The sequence below is a fragment of the Vespula vulgaris genome, chromosome 8 (assembly GCF_905475345.1).
Source record: "Vespula vulgaris chromosome 8, iyVesVulg1.1, whole genome shotgun sequence".
Taxonomy (NCBI): Eukaryota; Metazoa; Arthropoda; class Insecta; order Hymenoptera; family Vespidae; genus Vespula; species Vespula vulgaris.
This window is the reverse complement of record NC_066593.1, coordinates 4,228,392-4,251,477: the sequence shown is the minus strand read 5'-3', so window position 1 is coordinate 4,251,477 and position 23,086 is coordinate 4,228,392. Positions and strand designations below refer to the sequence as shown.

The window sequence follows — 23,086 nt, the reverse complement described above, 5'->3', positions numbered from 1 at the left end:
GAGGAAAGTCTTGTCGCGTGATCCCAGTTCCTTCCCCTCGTAGCGAACCTCGAAGATGTCGTCGTCGTCGTCGTCGTCGTCGTCGTCGTCGTCGTCGTCGTTGTCTCTTAATCTCAGATTACGGCTCGCCTCGCGATGGAACCTCGATCTTAGGTATTACGACGACAACCTCGAGGAAGAAGAAGCCGCTCGGACGATCAAATAGCATAGAAGAAGAAGAAGAAGAAGGAGAGGAAGGTCTGGAGTCAAGCACGCGGGACCGTGCACGCCGCCGCTGCCGCCGCCGGTTGTCAGTTCTCTGAGTCATATCCGTGAATTACTCCCTCCTCCTCGACCTCCACCTCACCCTCCTACGACCCTTTACTCGAAGATGAACTCCATGCTGTATACCCTCTACGGGTTCGCGATATTTTTCATGATATTCTGGTCGGGCATGTGGATAGTTCACGTGTTGGCTTTGATAGCCGGCCGCTGGAAGCTTCATCGAAAGATCGCCCAAATGCCGAGCTACGAAACTCCCCTGCCTGGTGTTTCGATCATAAAGCCGTTAATGGGAGTAGATCCGAATCTTTTCAGTAATCTCGAGACTTTCTTCACGATCGAATATCCTAGATACGAATTGCTCTTCTGCGTCGAGGACGATTCCGATCCTGCATTGATGCTAGTCGGGAAACTAATTGAAAAATATCCGCAGATAGAGACACGAGTATTCGTCGGCGGTCGCAACGTCGGGGTCAACCCGAAAATCAACAACATGCAGCCGGCTTACGAGACGGCCAAATACGAGTTGGTACTTATAAGCGACAGCGGTATAAGGATGAAGGAGGACACTCTGTTGGATATGGTCAACTACATGACCGATAAGGTCGCGTTGGTACACCAGATGCCGTTCACGTACGACCGTGACGGTTTCGCCGCGGCGTACGAAAAGATATTCTTCGGTACTGTACAATCGAGGATGTACCTGGCAGCCGATCTTTTGAGAATAAACTGTCATACCGGTATGTCGGCGTTACTTCGTAAAGCGACCTTGGACGAGGTCGGCGGCCTCAAGACCTTCGGTGTCTATCTCGCTGAGGACTTCTTTTACGCGAAGTCATTGACCGACCGCGGCTGGCGAATAACCGTCTGCTCTCAGCCGGCCTTGCAAAACAGCGGGCACTGCGAGTTGCACTCCTTCCAGGCGAGGCTCAGGAGGTGGGCCAAGCTTCGTGTCGCCATGTTACCCACCACGATCGTCTTCGAACCTCTCAGCGAGTGCCTCGTACTCGGCGCCTGTGCCTCATGGGCGGCCAGTGTTCTATTCGACTGGGACTCTTTAGTTTTTTATCTTGTACACATACTATTGTGGTTCATGTTGGACTGGACGCTTTTGTGTGTAGTACAGAACGGGCCGTTGCCCTTCAACAAACTTATGTTCGTCTGTGGATGGCTTCTCAGTGAGATTACGAGACCATATCTCTTCGTACAGGCCGTCCTGGATCCTCTGATACAGTGGCGTTCGCGCGTTTACAAGCTCAGATGGGGCGGCGTCGCGGAGGAGGTCAAGACGAAAGTAAAATATTAGGATAGCAAATCGTTCTCTCTTCCCTTCGATTTTTTTCTTTTCTTCCTATTTTATTCTTACTCCCCTTCCCTTTTCTTTATCTCTCCCTCCCTCCCTCCCTCTCTCTTTCTTTCTCTCATTCGCTCTTGCTCTCGTTCTCTTTATCTCTGTCTCTGTTTCTCTCTCTCTCTCTCTCTCTCTCTCTCTCTCTCTCTTTCTCCTTTCTTTAAATTTTCACTTTTTGTTTCCTATTTCTTTTTTTTAATAATTTCTCTTCCTCATCGCGTAAAATCGGAGGGTAGTGATACTCGATAGCATATCGTGCATCATTCTGTACATTTCGCGCTACATATCTACGATATTGCAGTATGCATGAAATATCTCTCTACGTACGATGAGTTTTTTCTCTCTTCGAGTATCGTTCCTTCTTCTTTTTTTTCTATTTCTCTCTTTTTTCTTTTTTCTATATACTTTTATTTGCTCGCAAAATGGCACGAATCGGGTCGCCGCGAGATTACGCGAATTTCCTTCTGAATACGATCAATAAGAAGTTTTACTGCCGACTGAAAACGTTTGATCGATAATCGAACGGAGTAAAATCTGTGGAGAACTCGTTCGTCAGCGTACATATTATAGGAAAGGAGAGAGAGCTGGGTGATAAGTTATTGATCGCGAAGCGATATCGTGATATTAATAATAATAATAATAATAATAATAATTGTATATTTAATTTAATTCGAGACACAATAAAACGCACTGTCCTTCTCGCGACTCTGTTTAACAATTTACGATTCCAACGACACTGACGACTCTGATCGCATCGACGACTCTAATATAACTGGGTCCCTGGGGCAGTCTTGCTTAAAAGTTAGCACGATTTACGTATCATATTACCAGCAGTGCAAAGAATGAAATTCTATTATTCACCATACACACAAAACCCGATGTTTTAGAATCATATGTTCACGTTTTTGACATTCTGCAATATTGTAAATATTTTGTTTCATTATAAATTTATCGAGGCTGAGACTTCATCGTCATTTTTATCGCTATTTAACCAATTACCGTCTGGGCCGTTAGTCATTAACTGATTATGAAGTCCGACTTTATATACTTTAATGATCAATTCTTTCAATATTATTGTTAGAATGTTTTTAAGTTCGATCATGATATTATTGTTCGGCTTTTTTTTATCGTATCGATATTGTACAAGAACATAAATTCACGATCGTCATAATTTCATTTAAATATATATGCTTAGTAATGAGGAAATATATTTCACAGATACATAAATTATGTATTTATTAGGTTGAGAGATTTTGTAAATTGGACTCTTTGTTTTTCATATGCATAAGCTCCTTCTTTAGTATTATCTGAACGAAGTGATCTCAAAAAGTAGTTTTGTACAATTTTATAAAAAAAAAGAAATAATAATAATGATAATAAAAAGAATAAAAGAAAAAGCGTTTCACTTGAAAAAACGTTTAAATTCAATTGTATCGGGTATATCTCACGTTACAGTGGGAACCTGTTAAAATGTTAAAATAAAACAAATATATAAAGGAATGTTGAGAAAGAATATTAATTGGATAGTTTTAAAAATAAAAATTCGAAATAGATTATGGTGATTTAAAAAATTGATTACATTCGTTATCCTTGAAAGGACAAATTTATTCATAAAAAAAGATTAAAAGTTATTTCTTTATTTTTTTAAATAATCCGATAACACAATTCGTAGATAACTTTGATAAGACTTATCAACTGAAATGTGCTCATATTCAGTGTTGACTTCCCGGATGAGAAAAAGTTTTAATAATAAGCAAAATAAATTATTAAGGAAGAAGAAAAGCATGCGTAATGAGTCAAGTGTCGTGCGATACACGTCTTAGCTCGTAAATTAAAAATTCTCGTTTAAATGCTATTCTCCTATGTAAGAAATGAAAAAACGTATGACATAGATTTTGTTTTCTTCAATTTCTTTGATCGCACATTTTGAATCGATGACATAATATTATATTTAAGTTAGCAATATAATAGAATATTCGTTGGTCAATATTAAAAAAATTAATATAGATCGACATTCATAGATTATAACGTACATATCATTTGCTGCAAATATCTAAATACGTATATAGATACATAAATAACGAAGGAAAATCGATAGGTAAAATATACGAAAAGTAAATGATAATAAAATGCAAAGAATATCCCACGCGTGCTATTCTTGCTTATCGATATACGTACGTATGCACACACACACACACACACAGGGAGAGAGAGAAGCATGATATAAATCAATAATTTGAGAAAAATATAGAAAAGCAATACATCGAGATAATTCTCGAATGTATCATACCATTTGAACGTCAAGAAGATTTTTCAAATAGGAGTATGAATTACATAATATATTTCATTTTGTCGATAAGGGAAAGAAAACAAAACAAAAAGAAAGAAAAAATATATATATACATATATCACTTTTTTGTTGTGAGCTACAAAGTGTATCGTACAACTCTTAACACATACAGAGTCGAGCGAAGGTGTGACTGAAATGTAGCATAGTACATACATACATACATACATACATACGTACATACATACATACATACATACATATTATACATATTTACATATGTGCACGTGCTTTTACGCGTGCGCATAACGACTTGCGCGTTTTTGAGAAAAGAGAGGGTACAATGAGAATAGGAAATACATATAGTCGGCAAGTAGAAGATAACGAGCAGTGCATTTTGTATCGTGCTCCTTGAAACGCGATGATTAACAAGGACCATTTTAGATAAGACAAATATTACTAGAGAAAAAGAGAGAAAGAATCATGAATATCGAACGTTTCTTATTGCATGAACGAATCGACGATACGTTCGTTTTTCGAGAACCTCGAGCGCACTTAGAAAGAGAGAGAAGAGAGTTTGACGTAACATTTCAACAGTGAGAACGCAAGCGTAAAACAAGTGGATCGACCGATCCATGCGGCAAGTTGCAACGTTGAAAGTAATATATCGAATAGTATTTTAAAAAATAATAAAATATCTCCGATTTGTACATTGGATAATAGTATATACGTTTCTAGTGTAAATTCAAAGATACATACATATATGTATGTATATATACAGGAGCGAATCGTTTAACGTAATTTATTGTAAACCTTAGTTGTTGATAAATTCGGAAAAATTTTCCTTATAAATATGATATTTTTTCTTTGTAAATTGTTAAAATTGTAAAAAGAAAAGAAAAATATACACATGTATTATAAAAGCGGTCAAGCGTTATACGGTTCGCTTTCAATACGGTAGAATCTCGATTATTCGGATGAATCGAGAGAAATGAGTTGGATCAATAAATCGATATTAGTATATATATTTATTCGAGATTCGACAAGCGAAATCAATCTTGAGAGAGAGAGAGAGAGAGAGAGAGAGAGAGAGATGGAGAGAAAAAAGAAAAAGAAGATATCAATGAGAATAATGTATTACAAATTTTCTGTATTTCGAGGTAAAAAAAAGTTTTTTTTTATTATATGTCGGAATAATAATAAGATTCTACTGTATATATATGGTGTGTATGTGTGTGTATATATGTGTATATATTATATATACACACACACACACACACACATGCACCCATCTCGGATATTGTTAAGTAGACAAATTTTCGATTGCAATAAAGGTGCCATGATTTCGATTCTAATTGAATATTCATTGTTACGAAGGATCGTAAAAATATCCATTTCTGAACGCTACTCCCGTTTTAACTCTATTTATAAAAGGTTTATTCAAAGCACGCGTATGTGCAAAGATGAATTTGCTTGCGCGCGCTTCCTCGTATATAAATATATATAAATATATATATATATATACACACACACACCTAATACGGAGACATACAATATATATATATATATACGTTCAGACTTACGCTTATGGGCTTCCGTCTTGTGCTTGCGTTCTTACGAGGAGAGAAAGGTTTCGTCGTGCTTTCGAATCCATTCGTCGACGAATGCATCGTTTCGACGAATTGAGAGCAAGACTTCAAAATCTTTTTTTCATCTTTTTTCCTTTTTTTCTTTCCCTACTAAAACAGACTGCCTCGTCTTAATATGGAACCGCGTTGCCTACCAAGAATACTAAAGAATTCATTTCGAATTTCGCGTTATTTTTTGCTCTCCTATATATATATATAAAAAAAAAGTAGAAAAAAAAACAAAGAAAGAGAAAAGACATAAAAAAAAGTTGTTCACGTTATCGTCTCGTTAAATATTTCAATCGAATTTCACGTTATCACGATAATTTTAAACGATAAAAGGCTTTCTTGTTTGAGATATGCTTCGTTATTATCGATCCGACATTACCTAACTTAAAATGTCATTACAACTTTCCTCCCTCCTTCCCCATAGCCCTGCGTAGACAAAATTTCATTTGTTATCTGGTTCCATTTAAAAATGAGACATTCTATTGTGTTTTCATACAGATCGATGCGATTTCGATGAGAGAAAGAAAAATTAATCAAAATTTGTAATAGTATAGAAAAGAAGAATAGAAATTAATAATGAATCTTTGCGATATGATCGTGCGAAGAGGATTTCGAAAGATCTAAGTATGATATAAGAAAGTCGAACTGCAATGTGTGTTAAAGATATTCAAGATCAGCTGATCTCTTGTGTACTGAACGACGAAATCGAAACTCGATTCTAATCATGAAGAATCAAATGGTTCGAAACGTTATTTCTCGAACATCATGGTTGTTTTTTAATCCATAAATAGATGGATGGATAGATACGTAGATAGATAGATAGATAGATAGATAGATCGATAGATAGATAGACAGATTAGATAGACAACGGTTCTTCTTAAACATTGGTTCCCTAAATCCGCAAGGGAATACAGTGTAATTAGTTCTAATGCGAATTAGTTCATAGATTATACACACGCGCGCGCGCACACACATACACACAGTCGACGTGCTTATGATGTTAAAATGCAGTAAACATCGTGCCGCGTTTACGATCGATCTTACATTACATATCTAGGACAAATTAATTAGTTAATCAATTAATCAATCAATTAATTAATTATGCGAAAGTAGAGCGAAGACAAAAGGATAGTGATTTTTCTTGTCTTTTTTTATTATTATTATTATAAATTTTTTTTTCTTTTTCTCTCTCTTGCCACAACCTCTTTGTAAATACATATATTTAACGCCAATTTATACGTTTTGCTGTGACTGTCGCTTTTGGATTCGTTCGTTGAAAAGGAACGTGCCTAAGCAATCTGTGACTAAGCAAACGCTATATGGTGAAGCCTCGATTATGCGAACTAATTGGGTAATATTGCACTCTACTTTCTCGCGTTCGAACTGACTTTTAACTCGATACGAGCAAAGAATACGCAGAATCATTGAATTTTTAATTTCTGCATTCGTTTAACGAACACTTTTGTGTTTTCTATTTCTTTTCTTTTTTTGTGTAAAAAAATACTTCATCGAAAAAAAAATGAAAAAAATAATAAACAACAACAAACGGATGAACGAATACAAATACAAAGAAAAGTAAGAATCGTTGTAATTATTTTCTTGCGATGTCATGTACTGTGAGAATCATGCATTTACGACCTATTATTATTTTACGGTCATATAAACCGTACAATTTTGATTATTTTATGTTATTTTTATAAACCTTACGTTATGTTTTCCTTTTGTTTTCTAACGTGCATTATAAATGCACATATACGTGCATACGAGAAAAAATTTTGGAAAGGCGAGCAAAGAGAAAGAAAAAAAGAAAGATGAGAAAAAAAATAAAGCATAAAGACATATAAATCTCTTTCGCAAAAGAATTTTTTCCACTGCCGGCTGACACTGTCCACACGATCGATTAGTTGAAGTTCATACAGATAGTCGGGGTTTCACTGTTCTCTAACTTCTTTGGCCGAATGCATCTACTATTTTATTTATATCGATGACAAGCGCATTTTTAAACACTTGCATCGTTGTTTATAAATAAAGAAAAAGAAAAGAAACGAAAAAAAAAGAAGCTAAAAAATACACCGACTCGCGATAAATTTACAAATACTCGTAAAAACAGGATCCTTCGATTACGTTCCATAATGGCCAAATGCATCGTGTAAAATTAAATGTATTTTTCACGCTATCATATTATATTTAAATTCGCACTTGGTAATTAACGAGTATCCTTCAATAGAAACTATTTTGTTTCCCTTTAAGAGAAATTTTTTTTTATCGGCTTCTCTTATTTTCTTTAATTAGTCTTCCGGTTGAAAGTAGTTCAAAGAGTCTTACATTTTTTCTTTCTTTCTTTCTTTCTTTTTTTTTTGTTAATGAATATACCGATTCGATGCATCGTTTACTTCGTAATTCTCAACCGTAGCTTTGAAACTATACCTACTTTCTCTTTAATACGTCAATTCTCGAAGATTTATCAACCATTTCTTGTACATTCTTATTCACATTTGCTATCACTAATTATTATAGAGTTTGTGACACTTGGTATCATCGCTTTTGAGCAATTACAGTATTAATAAAAAAAAACAGTAAATTTAAATCGAATGGAACGTCTTCGAAGTCACGAACAAGTGTAGCTATTTATATACACACATGCACACATACACATATACACATATGTGATATAGAGTTCTATATAAATTCTATATAATTTCACGATTGCATTCATTTTTACAAATTTACATCGATTCCGTACGCCAATATTCGTATACTCTCGAGAACAATGGAAGTGAGAACGTTAAGAGCAATGATATGACCTCTAACGTATGTTTTGTATATATTTACCTCATGAATCCATCGTGTAAAATAAAATTCATGGAAAAATCATTCGCCATCTCTGAATAAATCTATAGAGTGTTGAATAATAATGATTAATACATTGTTGTCTATCGTTTATTTACTTAATATGCCGATCGCACCTCTTTGCTCTTCATACTCGACGAATCCTACGAACCATCTTTGTTCAATCGATTTAATCGAACCTTAAAAGGTTTATTTGCGCATTTATCTTATAATATATTGTCTTATGCACTTTTACGTTAGCGTTACGCTTCTTTGTTCGCGAAGAAGCATGACACGTGACCTTCATTCTTAGACATCACCTATCATGCAAAAAAATTTGTCGTAAAGCCTTATTGACGTTTCGATTAAAGTATATAAGTCCAAAGGTTAAGGTAAAACATAAACCATTTAGTGTCGTATTTCTACCTAGCGTAGCGCACTTAATTATTCAAGTTACAGTTAATGAGTTACCAAGAACAGGATGTCTTCTTCTTTGCTTATATATATAAAAAAAAAAAAAAAAAAAAAATCACTTCTTTATACGGACGACTATGTTTCTCATAGTTTTTAATAATCCCGTTGCTACTTCTCTACTTTCAAGACTCGTTTAAAAATTCTCTCTCTTTCTTTCCCTCCCCCCCCTCTCTCTTTTTCTTTCTCGTTCTCTCGTTTCTCTTTTCACGAAACTTTCAATAAAACTCTGAAACCTATTATTCTCTCTATACAGTTTTTCTTTTATCAAGAAATTTGCTCTTAGGAAATAAATCTTTTTCTCTTAAAATTTTCTTCTAAAAGATTTCACAAATATATCTCCCGTTTATTCTTTTCGTTCGCGTAGACATTATATGAAAGATCAATAACAGAAAGAAAACGAAAGAAAAAGAAATCATGCGAATCGTATAATAAGTAAGAACGTACCTTCGAAAGTTTGTATTTGGATTACGTTCGGTCATAAGTACACACGTGTGATTATACGATCTGTGATTATAGTGGTGTACGACGCAATAATATTTTCGGTATTTAACGTTTTCAAAAAGCACGCACGTATTGAGTTAGGTACATTACATACATACATATATACGCACGTACGTACATGTGATTGTACGATCTGTGATTAATGGTATACAACACAATAATATTTTGCTTTTAACATTTTTTTAAAACTCTCGTATTTGGATTAGGTTCAGCCATACGCGTGTAATTGTACGATCTGTGATCAATAGTATACAATGTAATAATAATATTTGCTGCTCAACCACAATGATCCCATCTAAAATGGCATCTCAACGAAGGTCACCGTCGTCTCTCTCTCTCTCTCTCTCTCTCTCTCTCTCTCTCTCTTTCTCTCTCTCTTTCTTTCTCTTTCTCTCTCGTTGAGTCTTGTTAAACGAAACTGTTGTGCGTATTACATCGTTATGTATCTACTTGCGCGTGCGAGCAATTGTTTAAAAACGACCTGCCTATGGACAAGCGGCGTCCTTAATTGGTCGTTCAAAGCTTGACTCATATACGTTTAAACAAGAAGAGGTTATCGAATCAAGTTTGGTTCTTCTTCGAACAAACAGCTGATAAGGGGAAGGGTAGTAATGGGGGAACTTCTGACGAACGATTCACCGACCTCGCGTAACATTTATCGTTCTTTCTTCTTAGAGCGTTCTCCTCTATTTATTTACTTGTACATTCAACGGAAACTTTATCGGGACGTACATATACCGAATGGGAATAAGGACAGGATACGTGACTTCTAGTTGTCCTTGTGTCGTCAGACGTATATATCTCTAATGTATGTACATACATATATTACGGTCTATAAGTCACCAGGACATTCTCAGTTCTTCATGAAACGTGATGGCATACGAGTCTCTCTTACGTAAGATATATATTGGTCACGAATTTATTCAAAGGTATTTCGTAGATTTTATTAAGAAACTTTATTGGGTCTTTATTTGGTCTAATGATTTTAATTATAACATTGGAAGCAACAATCGCTTATCGAATTGCAACAAGATTATATTGATTAGAAAAGATATATATATATATATATATAAAATATATATATATACATGTATTATGAAAATGTAACGATGTAAATTATTAGGAATTAATGATGAATAGAGACTTATAATTGTTATTAAATCAAATATACTGAAATGTTCGGTGATTTATTTATTTATGTATATACATATATATATTATTCGTCATATAAAAATTATGTTGTTTGTTCAATAGTTTATTCAATTGAACATTCTTAATAATAGCTATAACATATATCGACGAGAATTACTTTAAATCCACGAGAAATAACATGACTAGAGATCATTCAATGACATTGCGCATGTAGTAGTAGATTTAAATGTATGTAGATTGTACGTAATAGTAATGATTGCACTTGTCCCGTGAAAAAGACATAGACATAGCTTTTTATTACTTTGTACTTGGTGTCGTCATCTGAAACGTAGGCCCAAATTGTTCTTACGAAACAAGTGATCGTGGTAATCGCGGTAATTCTAACAGGTCAGCCTATAGAGCAGAGGTCTCCAACCTTAGTAGAATAATGGAAATTATTGTCACTTATTAAAAAGAAAAAAAAAAAAAAGTAAATATATTTTCTTATAATTAACAACCAATCTAATTTATTATTTGTATTATTATAAAAAAAAGAGATGAAAAAGTTAACAAATTCTATAAAATATTCATACTAACGAAGTTTTACTTGAGAAGTTTCACGTGAAGAAGTTTTACGTGAGAATATTTTTCATCGGATGAAACTGAATGAAAGAAAATGAAATAAATTCCAAAGTTTCTAAATCGTTGACATAAAACAATATTTTAAGTTTGAATCTGTAAGAGCGAACTTAGAAAAATTTTATTTAAAAAAATGTTAATGTAACAAACATATTAATCGTGATAGAAAAAAAAATAAGATGGTGTTTAGAAGCAAACGTATCGATTAGCTTCATGGTGCTTACAAACATAGAACTGGGGACCCCTGTTCTATAGAGTTTATTCATATATTTATCGCGTTAAGTGGCGAAGATTGAATCGGTGTATCCCTCGAAAATGCAGAGTGGATATTTCCGGACATTATTCTACTTTATCCAAAGCCAACGATTTAAATATATCTCATTATCGAAATACGAGAACTTTGAATTAATTGAATTTCTTTAAAAATCCAAATTAAAATTAATATCAATTCGATCGCATTGATTCCCAACGTAAAATACAAAATTTCTAGGTAAAAATAAATATATGAAAGTTATTAAAAGGGATGTTGAATCGTCGGTATTCGGTGAATAACAGTCACACGATGTATATGCCAGGGTCAGCATACGTTGGTCTAAAAATATTCAAGACGAATTCACCTCACTTTATGAGAAGAATACGGCTATTGTTTCTAGTTCCTGATGAACTCATTGTTAGTCGGGCTACTGTGTAACACCACATACAGAGAGCATAGTGCTTAATGTCAAGCACCGAACTACAGAACTACGAAAGACTACCGCGATTTCTTCTTTATTTTTCTCTACCCTTAAGCTACGATATATTTCTACGCGCACATTTTATAGTTATTACTCGGTATAAAAAATTTTTCGTAACAACGTAAGATGTAGGTATGTATTTATTGTGAAAGAGGGAAAGAAGTCAGATGAAATATAAGGGAATATCAAATTGATTATTTCTTACGTGCCAACTGATGCAATATATATACATATAGTTATTTGCTATTATTTAATAATTATCAATTAATTCAATAATATATATAAAATCGATCCAACCGAACGATTTTATAAGATTGGAAAATTTCAATCGTAAAAACGACAGAAGAAAAGATTTTCAGTATTATAAGCGTAGGAAACGAGTTATAGGCTTCGATGAATACTTTTAAATTGATCGTAGTCAATCATAGTTGAATCCATATCCGTAGGCGTTAAGTTCGTAGAGATTTCTATGGCCTTGCTCGAGTTTCATTCGAATAGTAGTAATACACAATTCTTTATATATAGATTTGATTACAAATTTATTATATTATCATAAGATCAGTTTTTTAAAATACGATCGTTTCGCTCTTCCTCGATCGTTTGTTGTTAATTTATAAAATACAAAAATGTGTAAAATTATAAATTAATTGGCAATTGATCAAAAATACAAGATATTGCTATGATCTGTGTGTGTCTGTGCGATGTGTGTGTGTGTGTATATATATATGTGTATATGTATGTATGATTGTATATAGGAACATCGACAATGTCATAACTATTATTTTCTACCATTGACGATCGTAGTATCAATCATTGATAAATATATAGACGTTTATATGTAATCGGAGATAAGAATGAGAACGACTAATTTATCGCTGAAATAATTAATGTGATTCGATATAACTTTAACAATCGTAGTTACAATCGGAATGATTCATAAAGAACAAAAGTTGGTACTTTTGATATCAGACTATTGACATATATCAATGTCATGGAATGAGATTCATTGAAATTATTAGGATATAATTAGTCGTAGAATGAAGCAATAATAGTTCTCAAATCATATCGTTAAATCGTTCCTTTACATACACACGTATGCACGCACACATAAGACTCTTCGTAAATTCATAAATTATTTTTTAATTATCATTTCTGAAAACGACATAAGTACACGTATTCGATTATTGCCTTAGGACAAACTAGAAAAGACAATATTACTTTAGCAATGGAAAGAGAATATCGCGTGCACGTTACTTCCTAAAAGCATTTCTAAGTCCTAGTTATCGATCGTCAGAAGCGGCACTCCCGAATGTATTTATCTGTGTGGGTCACACTTTGTATACATAGATATATCTCTCTTTTGCCTCTTTTATCTGTCCTACATTTATCCATCTCTATATAAAAGAAGATACTCGTTACGCGCACGAGAGAGACTTACGCACGCAGGATATAGGTATAGTCAATTACCGAAGAGGAAATCCAAGTATTTTTATCCCGAAATACATTTATATATATATATATATATATATATATATATATATATATATATATATATATATATATATATATATATATAAATGTGTCATATCTTATTTTGAACATATATATGCAGATGTAACACGAGTGCCATTTTTTGTATGTGTACGTACCTACGTGTGTACGTTTATGTAAGTGCTTTCTTGGTATATACTATCGCATATATATGTATTTACTTATCTACTATCTATCTATATATATATTCATTCATTCATAAAATTAATCTTAAACGTATTATATTTATTATCTCTTTGACATTTATATTTACATCATCGTTTCAATGCATCTATTTCATCTTAATAACGAAGACATCTGTGATCTCGGTTGTAATTTCAGTAATAAGTTCAATTACGGGCGACGTATCCTAGTACGTTGCAAAATATAAACTTGTGAATAAAATTATTATACGTGTGTATGTACATATTTTTCCTCGATAAGGAAAAAATTTAAAGGCGTGTTTTTTATTCTTTTTATTTATTTTTTTTTATGGTAATATGTCCAATTTATAATAATTACATTTGGTATATATATATATAATAATTTAAATATTATCAAGTAAATACTTTATTTTATATACGTAAATCTTTTTATTAGTAAGAGAATTTTCATTCCAAGAGAATGCTAACCAAACATCAAAATTTTTTTTTAATTTCTGTTATTGCTATCAACCAGAGATCCAGAATAAGTTTACTTAGATTGCCTGATAATTTAGCCATATATTTATCGTCAATTAATCGATCTACACCATAGATATGAAATCTCATTTTGTGTTACAGAATTGGATAAATAATGATTTAAAGCATCAATTAATCTTGTCAAGGAAGCAATATATGGCCTATAGAAAGATTGATCAATGAAATCTTTTGGGAGTGATTTTAAATAATAAATTTAATTTTGCGGTCACATTTATTAAGATTTGCGCATTAAATTTAAAATGGAGTAAGTTCTTAGCATATCAATAAGTCAGCAGTTATGGGAAACTCCTCAAACATTATTAATTTGTATAACTTGACCTTTCCAAAGTTATATATCTTGATAAATGACAATGATCCTTCTGAGAATACCTGCATCGAACTGTTGATGTAACTTGAGCGTGGGAAAGATGTGATCTAAATTAAAATTGATCCTGTAGTTTGATTATAATTCTTTGTTGCAACCCTACTATAGTATTTTGAAACACTCATTAATGACTATATTGCATATCTTATTGTTATACTATTTATCATAAATATACTAAAATTCTTGATAATTTTATGTAATAGGACCGATACTCGAAGTTAATTCAAAAATCTACGTACGCTATCTTTCATCGTAAAAAGTAATATCTCTATACTTTGAATTTTCTTTTTTAAATCAAAGTTTTGTGTAACATTCGTACATGTTATTAATTAATTTCTTTGTGATTGATGAAAAAATTGGGAAAGAAAATTCGTATCGAGTATAATTGATAAGAATTATTTATAGACAAAGAATCTAAAGACAATCTCGTGGCAACAACAGGTGTAAAACGTGAAGAAATAAAAAGATATATAAACGGAGAGTGAGGCCAGTCTACGAACGGAAAATAGCAAAAAATTTCTAGATTTGATCGATTCTTTTAGAAATCTAAATGGAAGATGTAACGAGAGAGAAAATTCTCTGTAACGACGAACAAAATCTTTCTCTATATATATACAAAAAATTTAAATACATGCATTTGATTCAAGGTGAAATTAAAACTTAGTTATAATTACGATTGGAGAACATAAATGACCCTTATCAAAATGAGATTTGTTTTTTTCATAACAGATGACTGAAAGGAAAAAAGTTATTGTAGTTTTGTTTGTTTGTCTTTTTATTCATGTATTTTTTTTCTCCTTAAAACACTTATGATACGTGTATCTGTTAAATCGAAATATATTGCGAGAAAAGATCTATCGTTATCTCGCAATCCAAGAACAAATATGGCTGTATCAACTATATATGTCTTACACAGAAAGATATAAGATTTCCTTTTCAATGTAAATTTGTGAAATCGTATCGCAATGATAAAAGTGATAAAGATAAAAAAGTTTGTCTATTCGACAAAGATAATATCAACTCGAGTCGAGATAATCTTTCGAACAAAGTGATTTCTTCTTATACAATATGTGTTATATATATATATATATATATATATATATATATATATATATATATATATATACATGTGATGTTACAAAAGACTGGCTTGGTCAAAGACGATAGATAAAGCGACGAACGAATAAACGGAAAATAAAAATTTCTTTAACGGGAATCGTTTTCTAAAAATAAAAAAAAACATATAATGATAAAAAGAAAAAAGCGAACCGATTCAAACGTGTCTTTTTTATCATTCCATTCTTTTTTTCTTTTCTTTCGACACTTCGAATATATTTTTTTTCTTAAAATACCCCGAAGGAAAATCTTCGTTTAATTTTGTCAACGCTCTATTTTCACTTTTCTCTACATCAATCGCATACTTTGAATCTTAAATATCATTTTCTATACTTCATCTAACTTATTAATATAACTATGATCGTGTGTCCGTCTTCTTTCTTCTTCCCTTTTTAATTTATATTTTATAATATCTATTTGTTACGTCGAACGATCGAACCGATATACATATGTGCCACTGTTGTATTGGAAGATGATTAATGTAAAAAAAAAAAAAAAGAAAAAGTACATAAGATAAAAAGAAATTGAAAAAAAAAAGAAAACAAATATATACAGGTACGATCCTTCGATTTATCGACGAAACGATCTCTTTACTCCTACACAGGCACTTACATTTACAAGTAGTCATGCGCTCGTATTAGGATCCATTATTAATGTCGTTCAATGTGAAACGAGAAGACCGAAATAAATATTTGTAAATGCATGTTTCGCGTTATCATGAAATCATTTAATCAACTATTTTACGTCTTATTTAACACAAGTAATAATATTATTATTTCGTTTTGAATGAATAAGACTTTTATTGAAATGTAGGCAATAAACGCAACGTATGCGGTAGGGTGTCATAAAAAGAGAAAGAAAGAAAGTGAGAGAGAGGTAGAGTGGATGAATGAAAAATTCTGAGAATGAGATAAGAGGGAGAGAAAGAAATAAAACATAAAGAAAAGTCATATCGATACTGCGTTATAGGCATATCAAAGATAAAGCAAAATGATTCTTTGGCATCTTTAGAAACACAACAAATTTTCATAGCTTATCTGTAAATATATACATTATCTAATCAACTCGACCTTGAGTAACGCAAATTGTACATAAAATATATACCGAATGATCATGCTAGTCGCATCGTTCCTTTTAATATTAATTTTATTTGTGACGTATTATACATATAGATTTGTATGTAAGACGAGAGAGACAGAGAAAGAGAGAGAGAGAGAGAGATTGAAATTGAAGGAAAAATTTAGAAACGTGCGAATCATTCCAATCTCGTGATTCATCGTATGCGTGTATGTATGTAACGTGTATTTTATGTCCGCACGTAACGTAACATATCTATCTATTAATTACGCGCTACAAAATAATGCGATCGACCACATATATAATATCGCGAATGGGCGTAAGGGAGAAGAGAGAAGAAACAAGATAAAAAAATATGATGATTAAAATATGAGGAAGAGAACAGCAGGATTGTTGGCGATCTATTTTTATATAATGCAATATTGAGAACGCGTGATTTCTGTAAATTTTCTATTTGTGCTTTATCAGCTCGTAAAATTTCGCAATTACTAGAGAATTTATCGAGGAGACTAATTGTTTGTCTCATGCGAAACGATTAATGTCTACGAAAAATGAAATGGAAGTTAACAGTGATGTGATGTGTTGTGTTGTGTTGTGTTGTATTGTGTTGTGTTGCATTGTATTGTATTGTATTGTATTGTATTGTATTGTATTGTATTGTATATTATATTATATTGTATTGTGTTGTATTGTATGAAGCATAATGATATAATTGTACGGCATTGGCGCTTCGATCTCTGCGTTTTCTTTCTCGCATATTTTGATAATCAGTCGTACACGAAAGTATTATCTCAGAAAGACAACATAAATTAGCTATAATGAAAGCTTTACGTAAATAGCAATTTTAAAAATATAAAGAAGGACCACAAATTGTTGGTCACGCGTTAACTACGCGCGTCTGACGTTAATAAGCGAATGAAATAGCATGTTAGTTCCAAAGTTGTCAGTATGTAGTTGGGTCAACAAGGTCTTGGATGATGTATGAGGATTAATAAATATTGTTTATATAATACATATATATATATTATATATATATGTTATATTATATATATAGTATATATATATATATATACATTACACATACATACACACACATATATATGTCATATTATACATATACATATTCACATGTTCCTTAATTCTTCTCTAATTCTAATTGTAAGTTAAGTTATTACGCGTCTCGCTATCTTAAGGAAGAAGCTGTGATCGTTAAAAGACACGAAAAAAAAGAAGAAAAAGAAAAAAGAAGAAAATAACAAATGAAATAAGTACGTTTCTAATATTTATTTAATATACTACGAAAACTCTCCTCTCAATGTCGCCTATTATTTTTAGTCGTTGACATTCTTATGTCGACATTCATATGTAAACAATCGATCTGCATGAACTACGGCGTGTTCATTCGGACAAGTTTATTCGTCGGTGTGAGATATTGCCTCGTCGAATTTCGCTAAAAAAAAAGGTTATTAATAAAAAGCAGAATAAACAAAACATTCCAAGTTAGACGATAATCTATATATGACAAAAAAATTTCCTCGTACGTTGTTTTTTTTAAATCTATATACATATATAAATTCTAACAAAAAAAAACGTCTATGACGTACTTACAAATAGATTGTAAGACCTGTTTTTATAAATATGTATGTTCTTTGAAACTTTATTATCATATTTGATAAGTATATTTTCCACGTAGAATCGAAAGGAATTCGTACTATAACAATAATAATGGAAGGAGGAAATCATGTAATATCAAAAGAAATCGATGCGTCACGGGTAAGGAAAAACGTTTTCGTCTTAATTAAATTCTCGTTACGTGATATTTGACTGTGTTTATACATATGTATACACATACGTGGATACATACGTAGACTATTAAGTACGAGTTTGAATTTACGAATAAATAAATTATACATCCATTCGGTAACATCACCAAGATTTTCTATAAATGAAAAATGAACAAAGAGATCCAAGATCGATATGTAGGTTAAATCGATAGAAAGAAGGCGTGATAATATACATATATCTTTTGCACGTTTATCACGCGTATTTGCGAGCGTACTCGGAGTTATCAATTTATCGTGCCATTATTTTCAACGAACTTTGTTATCCATCTTACGAGCAGAAAGAAAAAGGTAAGTTACTTTCTTTTTCTCCTCTTGCCTCTTTCTTCTCCCATAGTTTTCTTAAACTCATATTTTTTATCTCATTATTATCCTTTTTTTTTTCTTCGCTAGTCATGTCATTTTTCTTCTACGTAGAAATCATCAATAAAAAATGTCTCTATGGAGATGCACTCGTTATAAAAACTAACACAACCGATGGTATGACACTAACAAGATTTCAACGTGAGATAATCCTAGGAGAATGGAATCATAAATTTAAACGCGAAATGGTCATTTTCAGAAAAAAAAAAAAGAAACTAAAACATCGTTCGACGTATACACATTAGTTTATCTTTATAAGTTTTTATAATATAATCGACCAGTCTTTTTCCACTTGCAGTATATTGCAATATTTCCTTGTACCTTCGTAATCATTTTCGCGGAAAATTGATTTATTGCGAATTGAATTATCACGAATATTTTGGTTTCCCAATTACAAATATCAACGTTCTAGAGTCAACTATTACTCAACTTCTTAGATTAAAAATCTTAGAATTTTTAGAATTCTAAGAACATGAATCATCTCTTTGAAATGCAACAGACTTAACAAAAAAATCCACGACATAATGTAGAATACATTTTATTACTAATCTTTTGTCCAATTATTATTGATTCATGCATGCAGAACGTTCTATATGGAAGACAATATTTTTATGGAATAAAAATATAATTTGAGATTACTATAATTAGTTCTCATTGAAGATGATCTACTATTTATAAATTATAAGACCATAATAATATATATGTATGATATTTATGATTTGTAATATAAATTATTAAACTATCATCGCATTTTAGAGTATTAAAATCTTATTAAAAACTTTGTTACATACATGCACAATAAACATTCCATTGTCATAGCTCACCGAATGACTGAAAGAGTAATTATTTTCGATTGTGAATGTGTTGCGGACAAAGTCCATTTTGATTATCTTTAGCGAATTGAGCTCGCAAACAACTTTGCTTCGTGGATTTCCATGTTAAAAAAGAAGAACAAAAGAAAGTTCAAGGTAAGGGAAACATGCAAGAAATATTTTCGTATCACAAATTTGTCAGAATAAAATAAACTAATTAAAAATCAATACCAATATAAAACAAGATTACAGAGAGATACATTACAATTATTTTGTTCGCTATTAAGTAAAAAAGGAATAAAATAGAATCACTAGAATATATAGAAAATAAATATGAAAAACGTATGATATATGTATAATAGATGCAATAATTTCAGAAAAGATCAAAATAAAAAATGACCAAAGTATACCATGGAACTTAATATAATTTCGTAATCATCTCTCATTAATTTGTTTTATAAAACGAGTAAAAAATTGATACTCTTCATCTGAATAATAAGCGATATTTATAAAGAATAATTTAAAGGATCAACGTTTTCATCATATTAAAATTTTATCGAATTTTTTATCATTGAAAAAACACCGGAATTTAACATATTTTTTTCATTGTTTACTCATTAACTATTTATAGACGATAAGAAAAAGTTGACTCTTCCTCTCTTGCGTCCTTTTTCTTTTTTGTTTTTTTTAATTTTTACAAATCTTTCGATATAGTTTTATAGAAACAAAAAGTCACATTAAAAATCGCACATCTTTCAAATATTAAATATCATTAATTAGTAATCTCTCTCTCTCTCTCTCTCTCTCTCTTCCTCTCTTATCGATGTAAAATTCAACAAGATTGTCATCCGCGTTGCGATCAAACAGAAAACGTTGGCGGTTCATTTCTCATGAATATTTATTTACTATTTGTCTGCCAGTTGGACCGTAATGAAGCTGCGATTTGACGCATTGCGACGATCGAATATCAAGCTATGATACATTCTTATACATGATTATATATATATATATATATATATATATATATATATATATATATGTATATACATTAATATGTACATTCCAAACATAGTATTAAAAAAAAATATTGAAGCATCGATCTATTTGAGATCGATTAAAACATATCTCTAATGCAGATAAAAGAAAGAAGTAAAAGAAGAAAAAAGAGAAAACTATAATCGGATAGGGTATTAGCAAAACGATATGCAGCTTTATTTACTTTATCCGCTTAAATTAAAGGAACGATGCAAAGCTTCATTTTATAACAAAACGTATTACTCCCTTCTCACATAGCCATTTGTTCTCTACTAGTGGCGAATGTACCGTGCGAATAATCGGCTCGAAACATATGTTGCGCGTAAAATCGATAAAAGTAAAGCGAGAGGAAGAGAGAAGAGATCGTGCCTCGCGTTGTGAAAAAAAATCGAAACAAAACTCAATCATGAATTTATATGTACATATTATCTATGTTTACGCGTGTTAGGTATCTATTGAAAAATGATACTTGTTCTCTTTCGTTTTTATATTCTCATTATTGTTCTTTCCCTCTCTTTCTCACTCTCTCTCTCCTTCTCTCTCTCCCTCTCCCTCTCTCTCTCCCTCCCTCGCCCTCTCTCTCTCCCTCCCTCGCCCTCTCTCTCTCTCTCCCTCCCTCTCCCTCTCCCTCTCTCTCTCCATTTCTTTCTTATTCCCTTTGGCCTTTCCGTGTACTTAATTCTTCGTGATAAAGCAGCGTCTACCTAGTTTAGTAGATTTTTATCACCGATAATCGTGCACACAACATACTGTAAATATATATCCTCGTAAAAAATGTCATTAAATCGTTAGAAAAGAGCTCGCACTGTATTCTTTTGTCGATATCGAACTTATTTTACTCTATGTTTTTATACTTTTTAAATCGAGAGAGATAGAGAGAGAGAGAGAGAAAGACATGTATAATTCCATATTGAAAATGAATAAAAGGAAAAAAAATAAAAATGAAATGGATATGTTCTATACTACATACGTACATTAGTATGTCATATAAAAATAATATTATTTATAGGAATAATTTTATTAATAAATAACTATAGGAATAATTATTTGACTATCAAATATAATATTATATCGTGACTCTCAACCTTGAACTATGGAAAAATAGAGAAAAAAAAGTTACAAATCGAATGAAACTTCATATCTATGTACGACGTAGAAATCGATGTCCTATTGGCCATTGTCCATCATATGTTAGTAAATACATACATGTATATATCTTGCGTGCTTAGTAAGATCATTTGTATTGTGAGATTTGAAATTAAAGGCAAAGCTCACGAGAAAGGAGGGGGAAAAGATATAAGTAAGAGTATCTCTCTTTCTCTCCGCTTCTCATAACCTACTACTACTCTCAGCAGAATAGTACTTCGAACAAGCGATATTTATATTTCTCCGACAACACGTCTGGATATCTTTACAGATTACACTCGTACATACATATACATATATCATATATTAATGGTCTTCTTTAATTATTTATATTTGTGTAATCCTCTTTCTTAGAGAGAGAGAGAGAGAAATTTTATTCGAGCATAAAATGTCTTTCATTATTCAGTTAATATATAATTTAATCGTAATAATATCTTATTATTTAAAATATCTTATTATTCTTAAATTCATAAACGTCGTTCTCATATATAAATAGTTCGCACGCCGATACTCTGCTCATCTTAATGCTTTCTCTTAATACTTAGCTTAATCGTTTCTATATATTATTATAGAAGAAAAATAAAGAAAAAGAGAGAGAAAGAAAAGAAAAAGATTCCAATCCTTGAAGCAATTTTATACCGATCTCGCTTCTTATCGTGCTCGTAACATTTACACGATTTATACAGATTACACGAGTGCGATCTACTCTTTACTTTACGATTATCTTACTTTATCTTGCATTTTTTAATTCGATTCAACATATACACACGTCATTGAAAAAAAGTATCACGGTCAATATATATTAACTAGTTTATTTAGTTAGTGAGCGTTAACTTATATGTGTGTATAGTATACGTAATAATTTCTTAAAGTCGACGTCAGAATTTTTAATGGTTCTTAGACTTTAATTCGATTTTCATCGACAATTTCTTCGTAAGAGTTCCGGATTTTCCTCTTTCACGTGTCACCACGAATGATGACTGTTACTTGACGTAAATACGTCGATCTTCTTCGATGAGAAATCTCAAGGGTTTCACTTTTTTTAACGTCAATAAGTAACTGATAAAAAATTGACCAATGAATCATCCATACCGATGAGTCATTCGTTTCATTACTATCTACGCAAACAAAGTATCCGTTACATTTATGAGAAAATAACAATCAGTCATGTACACTAGGACACAATTTAACCGTAATTACATACATGCGATTCTCATTACCGATGCCATCTCGAACCGAATATAAACCATGAATATT

General features: G+C 31.8%; 1 protein-coding gene across 1 annotated transcript; it reads left to right on the top strand.

The window, feature by feature from the left end:
* Nucleotides 1-360: 360 nt before the first annotated feature.
* LOC127065586 (ceramide glucosyltransferase) lies at nucleotides 361-18,135 on the top strand. Its single transcript, XM_050998129.1, has one exon. It carries the CDS (start codon nucleotides 371-373, stop codon nucleotides 1,565-1,567), a length of 1,197 nt encoding a protein of 398 aa, XP_050854086.1. The 5' UTR covers nucleotides 361-370; the 3' UTR covers nucleotides 1,568-18,135.
* Nucleotides 18,136-23,086: the final 4,951 nt, after the last annotated feature.

Bases quoted from the DNA above. Each gene is read 5' to 3' on its own strand.
- LOC127065586 (XM_050998129.1), top strand. From the start codon at position 371: ATGAACTCCATGCTGTATACCCTCTACGGGTTCGCGATATTTTTCATG.